Source organism: Eimeria necatrix, genomic scaffold (assembly GCF_000499385.1).
Source record: "Eimeria necatrix Houghton genomic scaffold, Enh_scaff31, whole genome shotgun sequence".
NCBI classification, from domain to species: domain Eukaryota; phylum Apicomplexa; class Conoidasida; order Eucoccidiorida; family Eimeriidae; genus Eimeria; species Eimeria necatrix.
In genome coordinates, this window is record NW_013655303.1 from 107,256 (window position 1) to 122,500 (window position 15,245).

Sequence of the window (15,245 nt, forward strand, 5' to 3'; positions counted from 1 at the left end):
ATCCCAAACCCTAAACCCTAAACCCTAATTTAGGGTTTGGGCGCGGCGGCCAGGGCCGGGATTCTTTTGTGGCACTGTCGAGCCGGGAGGGGGGCTCAACCGCAAGACTTTCGACGAGGAGTGAACCCAAACCCTAAACCCTAATTTAGGGTTTGGGCGCGGTGGCCAGGGCGGGGATTCTTAGGTGGCGTTGTCGAGCCGGGAGGGGGGCTCAACCGCAGGACTTTCGACGAGGAGTGAACCCAAACCCTAAACCCTAAACCCTAATTTAGGGTTTGGGCGCGGCGGCCAAGTCGGGGCTTCTTATGTGGCGGACGCGTCGGTTCAACTGCAATTACGGCGAGACTGAAGAGCCTGGAGTCGGGCTCAACCGCAAGACTTTCGTTGAGGGGTGATAAACCCTAAACCCTAATTTAGGGTTTGGGGTGCGTGGCCGGCTCGATTCAATTGCAATTATGGCTGCCAAAGACGGCATCGTCGAGCCGGGAGTTGGGCGGAGCCGCAAGACTTTTGAGGAGGAGTGGTAAACCCTAAACCCTAATTTAGGGTTTGGGGTGGGTGGACAACGGGAGGCTTCATATGGTGCCACACTTGTCGGTTTAATTTCTGTTAGGGCTGCCAAAGACGGGATTGTGGAACCGAGAGTTGGGTTCAACCGCAAAACTTTGGATGAGTAAAGCCTAAACCCTAAACCCTAATTTAGGGTTTGGGGTGGGTGGCCAAGTCGGGGCTTCATATGGTGCCAGACTTGCCTATTTAATTGCAATTAGGGCCACCAAAGAAGGGATTGTGGAACCCGGAGTCGGGCTCAACCGCAAACCCTTCGACGAGGAGTGATAAACCCTAAACCCTAATTTAGGGTTTGGGGCCGCGGTTTGGGAACGGTTCGCAAGAGGCAGCTAGGCGCTGCCCTGCAGCAAACCCTAGTTCGGAAGAAATGGAATTAAACAACAAAAGTGTAAAAGTGGGTTTTTTCAAATCTGAATGGTCAATAGAAGTCCAATTAAACATCAAATAAATAGAATAAAAGAGTTTAGAGACAATTTAAAATGAAAAACAATAAAAACAAATGTAATAGATATTCCTAAGAGGCTCTTCGCCGCGGGGTAATAACGCAAAAAGTCCCTTTTTGAAGGAGCCCTTGAAGCCCCTGAAATGAGGACTTTTGTTTGCTATTATTTTCTAAAATATAAATTAAATTAAAACTATTAAATGCTGAAATTGCAAATTATAATTCATTTGATTTTTTCAGCATTTCGCAATTCGCTCGCGGGCCCGCGAGGTGTACGTACACCCGAACGCATGCACCCAAATGCCACTTACGAACCCACCGACGCAAACGTCGAATTAATGATCAATTAAATCAATTAAACCTTTTAATTCTCCAAAAATGCAAAATAAAATACTTTTTGGAGTTGAAAATATCCAAAAATGCCCAAAAGTGTCTTTAATGAAAAGGTTTCCAGACTTGAGGTGTACGTACACCTCAAGCTGCGCAGCCTGTACACCCGAGATGCCCGAAATGAATAAATGAATCCGTCAGCCGGTGAATCAATAAATAATAAATAAAGTAAATAAATAAATAAATAAATAAATAAATAAATAAATAATAGTAACTATTTACTATTCATTCCTTCCTTTTCCTTTCTCTTTTGCTGCTCATGCAAAGGAGGAGGGATGCAGCAGCAGCGCAGCCCCACCTGCTGCGGGGCCCGACAGTCTGAAGGCAGCAGCAGCAGGAGCTGCTTCGTTGCAGCAGCAGCAGCAGCAGGAGCTGCTTCGTTGCAGCAGCAGCAGCAGCGCCAGGGTTTGCTTTGTTGCAGCAGCAGCAGGGGTTGCTTTGTTGCAGCAGCAGCAGGGGTTGCTGTGTTGCAGTAGCAGCAGGTTGCAGCAGCAGGTGCTGCTTCGCAGCAGCAGCAGCAGCAGCGTCAACAGCAACAGGTGCTGCTGCGCTGCAGCAGCAGCAGCAGAAGCAGCAGCAGCAACAGGTGCTGCTGCGCTGCAGCAGCAGCAGGGGCTCTGGCGGTGCGCTTGTAAGGGGGCGCCCGAGTGACTGAATGAGAGCTACATGCTGGGCAACCTCTTTTTGTTAGGGTTTAGGGTTTAGGGTTTAGTGGTTAGGGTTTAGGGTTTAGTGTGTGGGTTTAGAGTGTAGTGTTTAGGGTTTAGTTCGTGTTTAGGGTTTAGTGTTTAGGGTTTAGGATTTAGTGTTTAGGGTTTGGGTTTAGTTTTTGTTTAGGGCTCAGAATTTAGGGTTTAGCTTTTGATCAGGTTTAGGGTTTAGCTTCTGCTTAGGGTTCGGGGTTTAGCGCTTTTTTAGGGTTTAGGGTTTAGGGCTTAGGGTTTAGGGTTTTTGTTTAGGGCTAAGGGTCTGGGGTTCGCCTTCTGGTTAAGGTTTAGTTTTCAAGGTTCAGGGTTTAAGGTTTTGTTCTTGTTTAAGGTTTAGGGTTTATTCTGTCTAGGGTTTAGGGTTTAGGGTTTAGTTTCCCTCTAGGGTTTAGGGTTTAGGGTTTAGTTTTTGTCTGCAGTTTAGGGTTCAGGGTTTAATTTTCGCTGAGGGTTTAGGATTGTTGATGGTTTAGGGTTTAGGGTTTAGTTATCCTCCTGGCGTTTAAAGTTTGTGGTTCAGTTCGCCAAGGGTTTAGGGTTTAGGGTTTAGGGTTTAGAGGTGTAAGAACTGGGCGCTGAGGTGTACATACACCTGGATCTAAATCTGCTGCGCCGGTGTTTGACGAGGTGTATGTACACCTCAAAGGCATAATTTGAACTGCAGCAGCAAAATGAAAAAAACATTTTTATTTTTATTTCCTTTTTCGGTTTGCTGCAGTGCTGCTGCAGCGCTGCTGCAGCACTGCAGCAGCACTGCAGCAGCAGCAGCAGCAGCTTCTGGGGAAGTTGAATTCGAAGTTATGAAAGGGTTTAAATGAATTTTTCATTTCTAATTAATTTTAATTAATAAAAAATGAAATATAGTGAAAAGTAGCAGCAAAAATGCAGCAGCGCAGCTGCTGCATTTTTGCTGCAGCAGCTGCTGCTGCTGCTGCTGCTGCTGCTGCTGCTGCATGCTGCATGCAGCAGCAGCAGCAGCAGCAGCTGCAGCGGCGGAGGCTTCCTGGGGCCTTTTCGGCGTAGTGTACGTACACTGCATCTGGTTAAGTAATTAACTCTTTTATTTATTTGGTGTTTCTCTTTTGGATTCTTTTCCCGAGATTTTGCTGCTGCTGCAGCTTCTGCAGCAGCAACAGCAGCAGCAGCAGAGAGGCAGCAGCGTCAGCAGCAGCAGCAGCAGCAGCAGCAACCTCAACAGCAGCAGCCAACTGGTCAGCAGCAGCAGCAGCAGCAGCAGCACACCGCCATGGAGGCCGCGGGTCCCGCGGATGCTGCTCCAGCAGCAGCAGCAGCAGCAGCAGCAGCAGGCAAGGGAGCAGCAGCAGCAGCAGCAGAGGAGCAGCAAAAACGAAGAAAGACCAGATGGGAGCGAGTGAGTTGTGGAGTGTATATACACCTCAGACACCATTTGCTGCCACAAGTCGGAGGCTCTTCTAGCTTATTGAGTTGCTGCTGCTGCTGCTGCTGCTGCTGCTGCTGATTCTGCTGCTGGTAATGATTCTGCTGCTGCTGCTGATGGTTCTGCTGCTGCTGCTGATTCTGCTGCTCTGCTCTCTTTTCCGCTATTGCTGCTATTAATGGTACAGCAGCTGTTGCTGATTGTGCTGCTGATTACGCTGCTGCTGCTGCTGCTGAATCTTCTGCTGCTGCTGCTGCTGCTGCTGCTGCTGCTTGTGCGCCATGGCTGCTGCTGTTGGGGTGTACGTACTGCGCTTAGGACGGCACAGCCGATAATGCAGCAGCAGGAGCTGCTGCTGAGGCTCCCGCTGCTGCTGCTGCTGCTGCTGCTGCAGCTCCGGGAGCAGCAGCCCCTGCAGCAGCAGCAGCAGCAGCAGCGCCGGCAGCAGCAGGTGCAGCGGGGGGCCTGAAGCTGCCTTTCAGCATTCAAGCAGCAGCAGCAGCAGCAAGAGAAGCTTTGGAGAAGGCGAAGAAGGCAGCTTCGCTGCAGCGGCAGATTCAGGAGCAGCTGAAGCAGCAGCAAGCAGCAGCAGCAGCAGCAGCAGCAGCAACAGCAGGCGCTGCGTCTGGCCCCTCCCTTGCTGCTGCAGCAGCCGTTGCAGCAGCAACTCCCAGCACCACGAGCCCAGCAGCAGCAGCAGCAGCAGCTGCTGCTGCTGCTGCTCTTGCTGCGCAGCAGGCGAAGGCGAGCACGGGGCAGCTGACGGCGGGGATCGGGGCGACGAACCCGCTGCTGCAGCAGCAGCTGCTGCTGCTGCAGCAGCAGCAGCAGCAGCAGCAGCGGCGGCGGCAGCAGCAAGAAGAACAAGAAAGAGAACTTTTGAAAAAAAGTAAACCCTTGAGGTTCGATCGCTTCGGAAGAGAAGTCGACAGCGAAGGAAACTTAGTTGCTGCCAGACCCATTCTCCACTCCAGCCTCAAGATCAACCGCAGGCAGCTGCAGCAGCAGCAGGTACCTGCTGCTGCTGCTGCTGCTGCTGCTGCTGCTGCTGCTGCTGCTGGGGCTGCTGCTGCTGCTGCTGGGGCTGTGGCTGTGGCTGTGGCTGCTGCTGTGGTGGCTGCTGCTGCTGTGGCTGTGGCTGTGGCTGTGGCTGCTGCTGTGGCTGTGGCTGCTGCTGCTGTGGCTGCTGCTGTGGCTGCTGCTGCGGCTGCTGCTGCTGCTGCTGTGGCTGCTGCTGTGTCTGCTGCTGCGGCTGCTGCAGCAAGTTGTGGTGGTGGCTGAGGTGTTGCGGCTGCTACTGCTGTTGCTGCTGCTGTTGGTGCGCCTGCTGCGGACGCTGAGGATCTGCTGCTGCTGCAGACGCTGCTGCTGCTGCTGCTGTGCTGCTGCTGCTGCTGCTGCTGCTGCAGGCTGCTGAGACTGCGTATGAAGACCCAACCACTTGCCCGTGGTATGACCCAACAATTCAAACCAAGACAGCTAGAAACCAGGTATTGCTGCTGCTGCTGTTGCTGCTGCTGCTGCTGCTGTTGCTGCTGCTGCTGCTGTTGCTGCTGCTGCTGTTGCTGCTGCTGCTGCTGCTGCTGCTGCTGCTGCTAGTGATGCTGCTGGATGTACGATATGCTGCAGCAGCTGTAGGTGTCTTGCTGCTCAGCATGTTTGCTGCTGCTTGCTGCTGCTGCTGCTGCCGCGTTGGCTTTCGCCGGTAGTACGGCTGCTGCGGCTGCTGCTGCAGCAATAACTGCAGCAGCAGCAGAAGCAGCAGCAGTCTTTCACTGCCCAATACCTACGGCGCGCTCTGCTGCTGCTGCTGCTGCTGCTGCTGCTGCTGCTGCTGCTGCTGCTGTTGCTGCTGCAGCGCAAGCGCAAGGCTCTGGAGTTTCTGCCTAAGGGACATTATGTGCGGCTGGAGGAAAACATGATTGCCTACCAGCAGCAGCAGCAGCAGCAGCAGCAGCAGCAAGCAGAAGCTGCAGCAGGAACAGACACAAAGACTGAAGTCTCCCCACAAGAGAAACTGGAGACTGCAGCACCAGATTTGGCAAGGATCTGGGTAACTTGCTGCTGCTGCAGTTGCTGCTGCTCTTTTTGCTGCTGCAGTTGCTGTTGTTCTTTTTGCTGCTGCTGCTGCTGCTGCTACAGCCGTTATTCCTTCTTTTGCTGTTCCCATTGCTGCTGCTGTTGCTGCTGCTGCTGCTGCTGCTGTCGCCGCCGCTGCTCCGTACCTCCCTGCTCCTCCTACCGCTGCTGCTGCTGCTGCTGCTGCTGCTGCTGTTGCTGCTGCTGCTGCTGCAGCTGTCGGACTGCCCTGCGGTGGAGCCATGGGATTTGGCTTTGTTAAAACAAACGAAGACGAAGGCTTACGAGATAGATGAGGTGCAGCAGCAGCAGCAGCAGCAGCAGAGCAGCAGCAGCAGCAGCAGCAGCAGAGCAGCAGCAGCAGAGCAGCAGCAGCAGCAGCAGCAGCGCAGCAGCAGCAGCAAAGACACCTAGCGCAGCTCAGGCGGCCATTAGGGGATATCTTTTTGCGGATTTTTTTGCGAATTACTGAACTACAAATGAATTAAATTAATTAATTAAATAATTAATTAATTTAATTAATTAATTAATTAAATTAATTAATTAATTAATTAATTATTTTATTTATTTATTTATTTATTCTTAGACAAAAATTGATGCTCTTATTGAACACCCGCCGCCCATAGTCACCGTCGCGAAGGGCGAGACCATTGTCAACATGTACTTGACCCCAGCAGAAAGGTAAACCCTAAACCCTAAACCCTAAACCCTAAACCCTAAGCCCTAAACCCTAGCGCCAGCATTTGCTGATAGTGCGGCGCTCTACCCCCTCGGTCGATGGCAGCGTCTGTTTGTTTAAGCTCTAGGGTTTAGGGTTTAGGGTTTGGTGCTCAGGGTCAAGGGCCTAGGGTTTAGGGTTTAGGGTTTAGGGTTTAGGGTTTATTTTGTGCATTTCCGAATGGATTTTTTTGCCGCGAACTGCGTAGACCCCCGTTTGTAATAATTTGGGGCGCAAACCCTAAACCCTAAACCCTAAACCCTAAAAGGTTGGTTAAGTAATTTTAATGTAATTGTTTTATTCTTTTTTTTTAATTCAGGACCCTTCGAAAACTGAAAAGAAAGTCCGCGAGCAAATGGCCGCGAGGGTTGAAGGCCACGAAAAGAGAAATCAAGAAAGAAAAAAAACAAAAGAGGAAAAAACAAAAAAGACAATTAATAAATGGAGGGTTTGTCATTTATTTATTTATTTATTTATTTATTTATTTATTTATTTATTTATTTATTTATTTATTTATTTATTTATTATTATTATTTGTTTGTTTGTTTGGTGGGTTAATTGGTCTGCGAGGGTTTGCTGCTCGCGGTTGGGCTTTCGAAGCGCTTTCTGGCGCTCTAGGGTTTAGGGTTTAGGGTTTAGGTTTAAGGGTTTAGGGTTTAGGGTTTAGGGTTTAGGGTTTAGGGTTTTGCGGTGCAGCTGAAGCAGAACAACTTGTGCAGCGTCGCTGTCTTCCGAGTCAAGTCTTTGGCGAACAAACGCCATTTGTTTAAGGTCAGAAACCCTAAACCCTAGAAAACCCTCGCGCGCGTCAAACCCCAAACCCTCGCAGCGAGCTGCTCTCAAAGCCCACTTCATCTATTTCAATTTAATTAATTTAATTCAATTTAATTAATTTAATTTCATTTAATTTAATTAATTTAATTAATTTAATTTAATTAATTTAATTAATTAATTAATTAATTAATTTATTTATTTATTTGTTTTCAGGTTGACACAAATGCCAAACAATTTCATGTCACTGGAGTTTGTGTTATTCCCCCCGCGCCTTTCTGGAATGTAATTGTCTTCGAAGGTAAATTAAATATTTATTTTATTTATTTTATTTTATTTAATTAATTTAATTTAATTAATTTAATTAATTTAATTAAATTAGTTTAATTAATTTAGTTAATTAAATTAATTTAATTTAATTAATTTAATTAAATCGGTTTAATTAATTTAATTTAATTGTCTTCGAAGGTATATTAAATATTTATTTCTCTATTTTATTTAATCAATTTAATTTAATTTAATGAATTTGATTTAATTAATTTAATTAATGTAATTAATTTAATTCAATTTAGTTAATTTAATTGAATGAGTTTAATGTAATTAATTTAATTTGTCTTCGAAGGTCAATTAAATATTTATTTTATTTATTTAATTTAATTTATTTAATTCAATTTAATTAATTAATTTAATTTAATTTAATTAATTTAATTTAATTTAATTAGTTTAATTTGATGAATTTAATTGATTTAATTGATTTAATTGATTTAATTAATTTAATTTAATTAATTTAATCAATTTTAATTAATTAAATTAAATTAAATTAAATTAATTGTATTAGAAGGGAAATTAAATATTTATTTAATTTATTTAATTAATTTAATTAATATAATTTAATTAACTTAATTGAACTTAATTAATTTAATTTAGTTTAATTCGATTTGATTTAATTAATTTAATTTAATTAATTTAATTTGATTAAATTAGTTTAGTTTACTTAATTTAATTTAATTATCTTCGAAGCTAAATTAAGTATTTAATTGATTTAATTAATTTAGTTAATTTAATTAATTTAGTTAACTTAGTCTAATCGATTTAATTAATTTAATTAATTTAATTTAATTCAATTTGATATGATTAATTTAATTACATTAAATTAGTCTAATTTAATTCATTTAATTTGTCTTCGAAGGTATATTCAATGTTTAATTAATTAATTTAATTAATTTAATTTAGCATAGTTTAATTAATTTAATTTCATTAATTTCATTAATTAAATTAAATTAAAATTTATTCATTTAATTAACTCAACTAATTATTTAATTTGATTTAGTTCAATTGACCCAATTAATTTACTTTAAGTAATCTAATTTAATTTAATTCAATTAGTTAAATTAAATTAAATTTAATTAGTTTACTTGTGTTCACTTGAATTAATTTAATATAATTTAATTAATTATTTAATTCGATTTAATTTCATTGATTCAATTTATTTAATTTAGGTAATTTAGTTTAATTTTATTTTATTTCATTTTATTAATTTAACCAATTCAATTTACTTAAACTCAATTTAATTTAATCAATTTAGTTAATTCAAATATTTAATTTGATTAATTAAATCAATTAATTATTCAAAAAGGTAAAAAGTTTTGAACGAAAAAGGTTTAGAATGAAAACATTCAAATAAATAAAAAGGATTTAAAGAAATAAAAGATTCAAATAAATAAAAAGGATTTAAACAAATAAAAGATTCAAATAAATAAAAAGGACTTAAAAAAAAAGAGACAAAAAATAAATAAAAAGGATTTAAACAAATAAAAGATTCAAATAAATAAAAAGGATTTAAACAAATAGAAGACTAAAATAAATAAAAAGACTCAAATGGATTAAAAGGTTTAAATAAAAAAGATTCAAAAGATGAAAATCAAAAAACAAAATTTGAATAAATAAAATTAAAATTAAAAAATAAAAAATTAAACCAAAAGTGCACTTTTTGGGGGTCAAAATTTTCAATTTTTTTCGATTTTTTTCAATTTTTTTAAATTTTCTTTGATTTAAAAGCTAAATAAACCATTTTTTGAATTAGAATTGAATTTGAATTGAATTGGAATTAAAAATGGATTCAAAATGGAGAAAAATGAATCAAAAATGAATTAAAATGAATCAAAATAAATTAAAATGAATTAAAATGAATTCAGGATCGAACAAATCGATAAAGCGGCTGAAGGCGCTGATGCTGCGGCGGATAAAATGGGTGGAGGCGGAGTTAGGGGGCGGGGGGCTCGAAGAGGTGAATTAAAAACGCGAAAAGTGGCCAAAAAAAGGTCTTTTTGGACGAAATTTAATCCAATTGAAGAGTTTTTAATTCTCTATTCGTTTAGATTTTATTCTGCTTCGCAATTTGCTCCAAATTCCAGAAAAAATGAGCTCAAAGTGGTGCCGGGAAGCCCCAAAACAGAGTTTTCAGAAAAGGGGTTTTAAGTGATTAGGTGCAGTTAGTTTTCATTCGTTTGAATTAATTTAAATCATTTTTAATTAATTTAAATTAGTTTAAATTAAATCAATTCTGCATCCAAATTGCATTTAAATTGCTTTTAAATTGCATTTAAATTGCTTTTAAATTGCATTTAAATTTATTTTAAATTTCTTTTTTTTTAAATTTTTTTTTTCAGGATTCGGATGAAGAGGAAGACACCCAAGAAGAAGCCTCGAGAGAAGAATGCTGTCTTTGCTGGAGTGTAAATTTAATTTTAATTTAATTAAATTAATTAATTTAATTTAATTTAATTAATTAATTTAATTAAATTAATTAATTTAATTTAATTAATTTAATTTAATTAACTTAATTTAATTAATTTAATTTGATTTAATTAGTTAGATTGAATTGAAATGGATTGAATTGAAGGAGTGGAAAGAACGGAAGAAAAAGAGATTGAACTTGTGGAGTCAAATTAAATAAAATTAAATTAAATTAAATTAAATTAAATGTTTATTATTTATTTATTGTGTTTATTTGTTTATTTACTTATTTATTTATTTATTTATTTGATTGTTTATTTATTTATTTATTTATTTATTTAACTCTTTATTATTTATTTATTTACTTATTTATTTATTTAATTGTTTATTTATTTATTTATTTATTTATTTGTTTATTATTTAATTAATTATTTATTTATTTATTTGTTAATTTAATTAATTATTTATTTATTTATTTATTTTTAGGGCAGCAGCAAAAGCCCGAGTTTTTCGAGCTGGAAAATTCACCGAGTCCATTCTGACGCAGAAGCCAGAAGGATCTTCCGCAATGTCCACGTTGTGAGGGTTTAGGGTTTAGGGTTTAGGGTTTAGGGTTTAGGGTTTAGGGGGGGTTTAGGGGGGAAGGTTTAGGGTTCAGGGGGGGTGTTTAGGGTTTAAGCGGGAGGGTTTAGGGTTTAGGGTTTGGCGTGGAGGGTTTAGGGTTTGGAGTTCAGGGTTTAGGGTTTAGGGTTTAGGGTTTAGGGTTTATCTTTGTTGCATGTTCAACTTCTTATTCAGGAACATTACTGGGAAACTGCACAAAAGTTCAGAGACGCCTGGGTTGATTACTAAGCGGTGCAGCAGCAGCAGCAGCTGCTGCTGCTGCAGCTGCTGCTGCAGCTGGTGCTGCAGCAGCTGCTGCTGGTGCTGCAGCAGCTGCTGCTGGTGCTGCAGCTGCTGCTGGTGCTGCAGCTGCTGCTGCTGCAGCTGCTGCTGCAGCTGCTGCTGCAGCTGCTGCTGCTGCAGCAAACTTGCTGCGGGCGAAGCTTCAAAGGCTTGGCTATTAGGTGTATTGAGCTGATATTTTGAGGTGTATGTACACCTGAGTGCTTGGATTGAACTTTTTCATTTAATTATTTGCATTTAATTCATTTTTATTTTTTATTTCAAAAGCTTTTCAAATTTAATTCTCAAATGATATCCTTTGTTTCTCAAAGCTGCACTGTTTAGGGTTTAGGGTTTAGGGTTTAGGGTTTAGGGTTTTGGGCTCGGCCTAGGGTGACTACTAGGGTTTAGGGTTTAGGGTTTAGGGTTTTGGGCTCGGCCTAGGGTGACTACTAGGGTTTAGGGTTTAGGGTTTAGGGTTCGAGGTTTTTCTAGGGTTTAGGGTTTAGGGCTATACCACTGCCGCAAAGCCTCTGGTGTAGGCACTAAACCCTAGCTGTACACCCTAAACCCTAGCTGCTAACCCCAAACCCTAAACCCTAGTAAACCCTAAACCCTCGCAAACCCTAAACCCTAGCAAACCCTAAACCCTAGAAAGCCCAAACCCTAGAGACCATTTTATATCTTCTTTCTTTGTTTGAATAAAAGCAATTTAAAAATTGCTGAGGCTTTTATTAAACCCCAATTTCATTTCAAACAGGGTTTAGCAAACCCTAAACCCTAAACCCTAGCAGCTTCGGGTTTGCAAAACCCTAAACCCTAGCAGCCTAGGGTTTGGGAAGCCCCAAACCCCAGCAAACTTGAAAGCCCATGTCCGAACCTAAACCCTAAACCCTAAACCCTAAACCCTAAACCCTAGGCACATGAAGTCTGGCTGCAGCGCGAGCCGCGGCTGTATGGCGGGAGCAGCAGCAGCAAACTTTGCTGCTCTTGCTGCTGCTGCTAGGGCCTGCTGCGGCTGCTGCAGCAGCAGCAGCAGCTGCGCGTACACCACAAGTGCTGCTGCTTCTTGGCTCCAGTCCGTTGAGGTGTCTAGACACAAGTCGCTGCTGCTGCATGCAGCAGCAAGGGTTTCTGCTGCTGCTGCTGCTGCTCCCAGCAGCAGCAGCAGCCGCCCCTCCAGCAGCAAAGCGTTTCTATAGAAGGGCTGCCGCTGCCTGAATTGCTGCAGGTCCCTGCGCAGCTCTTCTTCGCTGCTGCAGCAGCAGCAGCAGCACAGACTGCCGCTGCTGCTGCTGCTGCTGCTGCTGCTGCTGCTGCTGCTGCTGCTCTGCAGCAGCAAAGGGTCTTGCTGCGGCTTGAGAGAGAAAAAGCGAATCAGCAGCAGCAGAAATTCTATTTCGACACTCCAGGATGCCACTTGCTGCAGCAGCACATCAAAGGAAAAGGGCCCCACTGCGTCCCCGCTGCTGCTGCTGCTGCTGCTGCTGCTGCTGCTGCTGTTGCTGCTGCTGCTGCTGCTGGGCACTGCGCCGAAAGGGTCTGTGGGCAGCGCAGCAGCACGGAGGAAGGCCTCAAGTGCTGCAGCATGAGCAGCAGCAGCAGCAGCAGCACGCCAGGCCAGCAGCGGCTGCTGCAGCTGCAGCAGCGCAGCAGCAATTCCGGCCCAAGCCTCAACCTCAGCAAAGGCCAGCTGCAGAGAGACCACGTTTTCTGCGGCGCCGCTGCTGCTGCTGCTGCTGCTGCTGCTGCTGCTGCTGCTGCTGTGCAGCTGGCAGCTCAGAGCTGCTGCTGCTGCTTCCAGCCGCCCCCCATCTAAGCTGCGAACTGCAGCACCAATTTGGTGAAAGGCTCTGAGGGCGCAAGGCAGGCGCGCTATTGCTGCTGCTGTTCCCTTGCTGCTGCTGCTGCTGCTGCTGCTGCTGCTGCTGCTGCTGCTGCCTGCTGCTTCGGCTGCAGCAGCAGCAAGGCTCCCAAGGGACGGCCACTCCCCTTCAGCGCTGCTGCAGGCTGCATGCAGCTCACTCCACTCTCCGCCGCCAGCAGCAGCAGCAGCAGCAGCAGCTGCTGCTGCTGACGGCGGCAGCAATTCGCTTTCAAAGGCTTCGAAAGAAGCGAAAGAAGACACAATGCATCCGTCGCATGCTGCTGCTGCTGCAGCTGCTGAAGCTTTGTTGCTGCTGCTGCTGCTGCTGCTGCTGCTGCTGCTAGGCTTGTGGCTGCAGAACCGCATCGGCTCCAGGAAAGCTGAGATCTCTCCCTGCTGCCGCTGCTGCTGCTGCTGCTGCTGCTGCTGCTGCTGCTGCAGCCTGCGTATGTTTGCTGCTTCCTCTGGGGCCAGCAGCTTGGTGTGGGGCGCCTGTGCTGCAGCTAGCTGCAGCGCCGCCAGCAGCAGCAGCAGCTTGTGCTGCAGCGGCTCGCACTGCTGCAGCGCCTCTTCAATCCTTGCTGCTGCTGCTGCTGCGCATGCATGCGTTTTTGTCTGCTTCAGGTGTCTCTCCAGCTCCCCCAAAGACCCCACAGGGACGCGGTGGGGGTGCAGCACGGGGCTGCAGGGGAACAGCAGCACGCCCTCTGCTGCTGCTGCTGCTGCTGCTGCTGCTGCTGCTGGTGTTGCTGCTGCTGCTGCTGCTGCTGCTGCTGGGGTCTGGAAGCAAGCTGACGGGAGCTGCTGCGCTGCAGCGGGCGCTGCAGCAAAGCGCAAAGAGGCACCAGGTGCGGGGGCAGTCCTGCTGCAGCAGCAAAGCCTTCCGGGCAAACTCAGCAGCAGCTTTGAAGTGAAATGCATGCAGAGCAGCAGCAGCAAGAAGTGCCCAAGACTGCGGTGCTGCTGGCAGCAGCTGCGCAGCAGCAGACAAGCAGCAAACGGCGCGGTTCACTAGCCCCACGTAGCAGCTCAGTTCGACGCATTCTCCTGCTGCTGCTGCTGCTGCTGCTCCTAGTGCTGCTGCTGCTGCTGCTGCTGCTGTTGTGGACCCCGCAGGCTCGCCCGCTGCTGCTGCTGCTGCTGGCGGTGCTGCTGCTGCTGCTGCGGAAGAGCTCCCGCTTGCTGCAGCAGCCGCGTTGCAGCTGCTGTCCTTGCTGCTGCTGCTGTCTTTGCTGCTGCCGCAGGTGGTGCTCTTGCTGCTCCGCCTGCTGCTGCTGTCGCTGCTGCTGTTGCTGCTGCTGCTGCTGCTGCTGCAGCCGTAAGTCAAAAGGGGACCTAGCGCTGCCCGCATACGCCTCTCCAAAGACAGCCGCAGCTCCTCATCTGCTGCTGCTGCTGCTGCTGCTGCTGCGGCATTGCTGCTTCTTCTGCTGCTGTGGCTGCTGCTTTTGCCGCTGCTGCTGTTGCTGCTGAGGTCTTTGCATGCAGGGGGCAGCCAGAAGACCTTCGTGGAGCGGCACTGCAGCAGCAGCAGCGCAGCAAATCTCCTCGAGTCTGCTGCTATTGCTGCTGCTCTTTCTGCTGCTGTCATCAGCTGCATTTCTTCCAGCAGCCGGGGGGGCACGTCTCCCGCCAGCTGCTGCTGCCGCTGCTGCTGCTGCTGCTGCTGCTGCTGCTGCTGCTGCTGCTGCTTGCAGTCCTGCTCGTCCGACTGCGCCTGTTGCTGCTGCTGCTGTTGCTGCTGCTGCTGCGGCAGCAACCCTGTTCTGGCGGCGTTTGAGTTCAGCGTAGGCTGCTGCTGCTGCTGCTGCTGCTGCTGCTGCGGGTCAGGAGGCTGCAGCGTTGCTGCCAGCAGAGCTCCTGGCCTTGGCCGTGCTGCTGCTGGGGGCTGCAGCGGGAAAGGCGTTTCATCTCCGTTGGCCTGTGCTGCTGCTGCTGCTGCTGCTGCTGCTGCTGCAGCACGCTGCCGCACGAGGAGCTCAGCAGCAGAGCGCTGCTGCCACAGCAGCAGCAGCGCCTCGTACTTTGCTGCGTTCGAATGGCCCTGCAGCAGCAGCAGCTGCTGCTGCATGCGTTTAACAAAGGCATAGGAGAACGAGCAGGCGGCCGCAAACGGACTGCTGCTGCTGCTGCTGCTGCTGCTGCTGCTGCTGCAGTGGGGGCGAGCAGCAAAGCTGCGCTGCACTGCAGCAGCAGACATCAAAGAAGGGGAGTCCGGAGAGGAAAAGGGCCGGCGAGGAGCAGCAGCAGCAGCAAGAGACAAGCAGCAGCAAGCTGCTGCTCTGCGGAGGTCGCCCTGCAGCAGCAGCAGCAGCGCGAGGCGCTCGTAGCCCCTGGCTGCTGCTGCGTCTGCTGCGCCGCAGCAAAGACACAGCAGCAGCACCCCCTCCAGCAGCTGCTGCAGCAGCAGCGGGAAGCAGGGGCCCCTGCTCAGCAGCAAATCTCTCTTGTGCTTCTCTGTGCACTGCTGCAGCGGCAAGCAGCAGCTGTGTCTGCTGCTGCTGCATGCATTTGGCAGCAGCGCCAGCCCCAGCCCGTCCACCAGCCACAGCAGCTGCAGCACCACCCCCAGGCTCCGGCCAGCAACGCTGCTGCTGCTGCTGCTGCTGCTGCTGCTGCTGCTGCTGCTGCTGCTGAGCAGCAGCAGGCCCTGGTGCAGCAGCAGAGGCACTTCTGTGGCC

General features: G+C 46.4%; 2 protein-coding genes across 2 annotated transcripts in view; one reads left to right on the forward strand and one right to left on the reverse strand.

Annotated features, from left to right (window-relative positions):
• Positions 1 to 455: 455 nt before the first annotated feature.
• Positions 456 to 6,001, forward strand: ENH_00043010 (U4/U6 small nuclear ribonucleoprotein, putative; the record flags this gene model as incomplete). The annotated part of the gene is made up of 8 exons (XM_013585298.1): positions 456 to 523; positions 614 to 673; positions 1,876 to 2,033; positions 3,228 to 3,481; positions 3,827 to 4,519; positions 4,918 to 4,998; positions 5,367 to 5,561; positions 5,804 to 6,001. 8 exons carry the CDS (start codon positions 456 to 458, stop codon positions 5,999 to 6,001), a joined length of 1,707 nt encoding a protein of 568 aa, XP_013440752.1.
• Positions 6,002 to 13,135: 7,134 nt separating this feature from the next.
• Positions 13,136 to 15,245, reverse strand: part of ENH_00043020 (hypothetical protein, conserved) — a gene marked incomplete at both ends in the record, with an annotated part of 4,326 nt that continues 2,216 nt past the window's right edge. Inside the window, one exon of the mRNA XM_013585299.1 lies at positions 13,136 to 15,245. This exon is cut by the window's right edge and continues 2,216 nt beyond it. Within this exon, the coding sequence (XP_013440753.1) occupies positions 13,136 to 15,245 (2,110 nt within the window).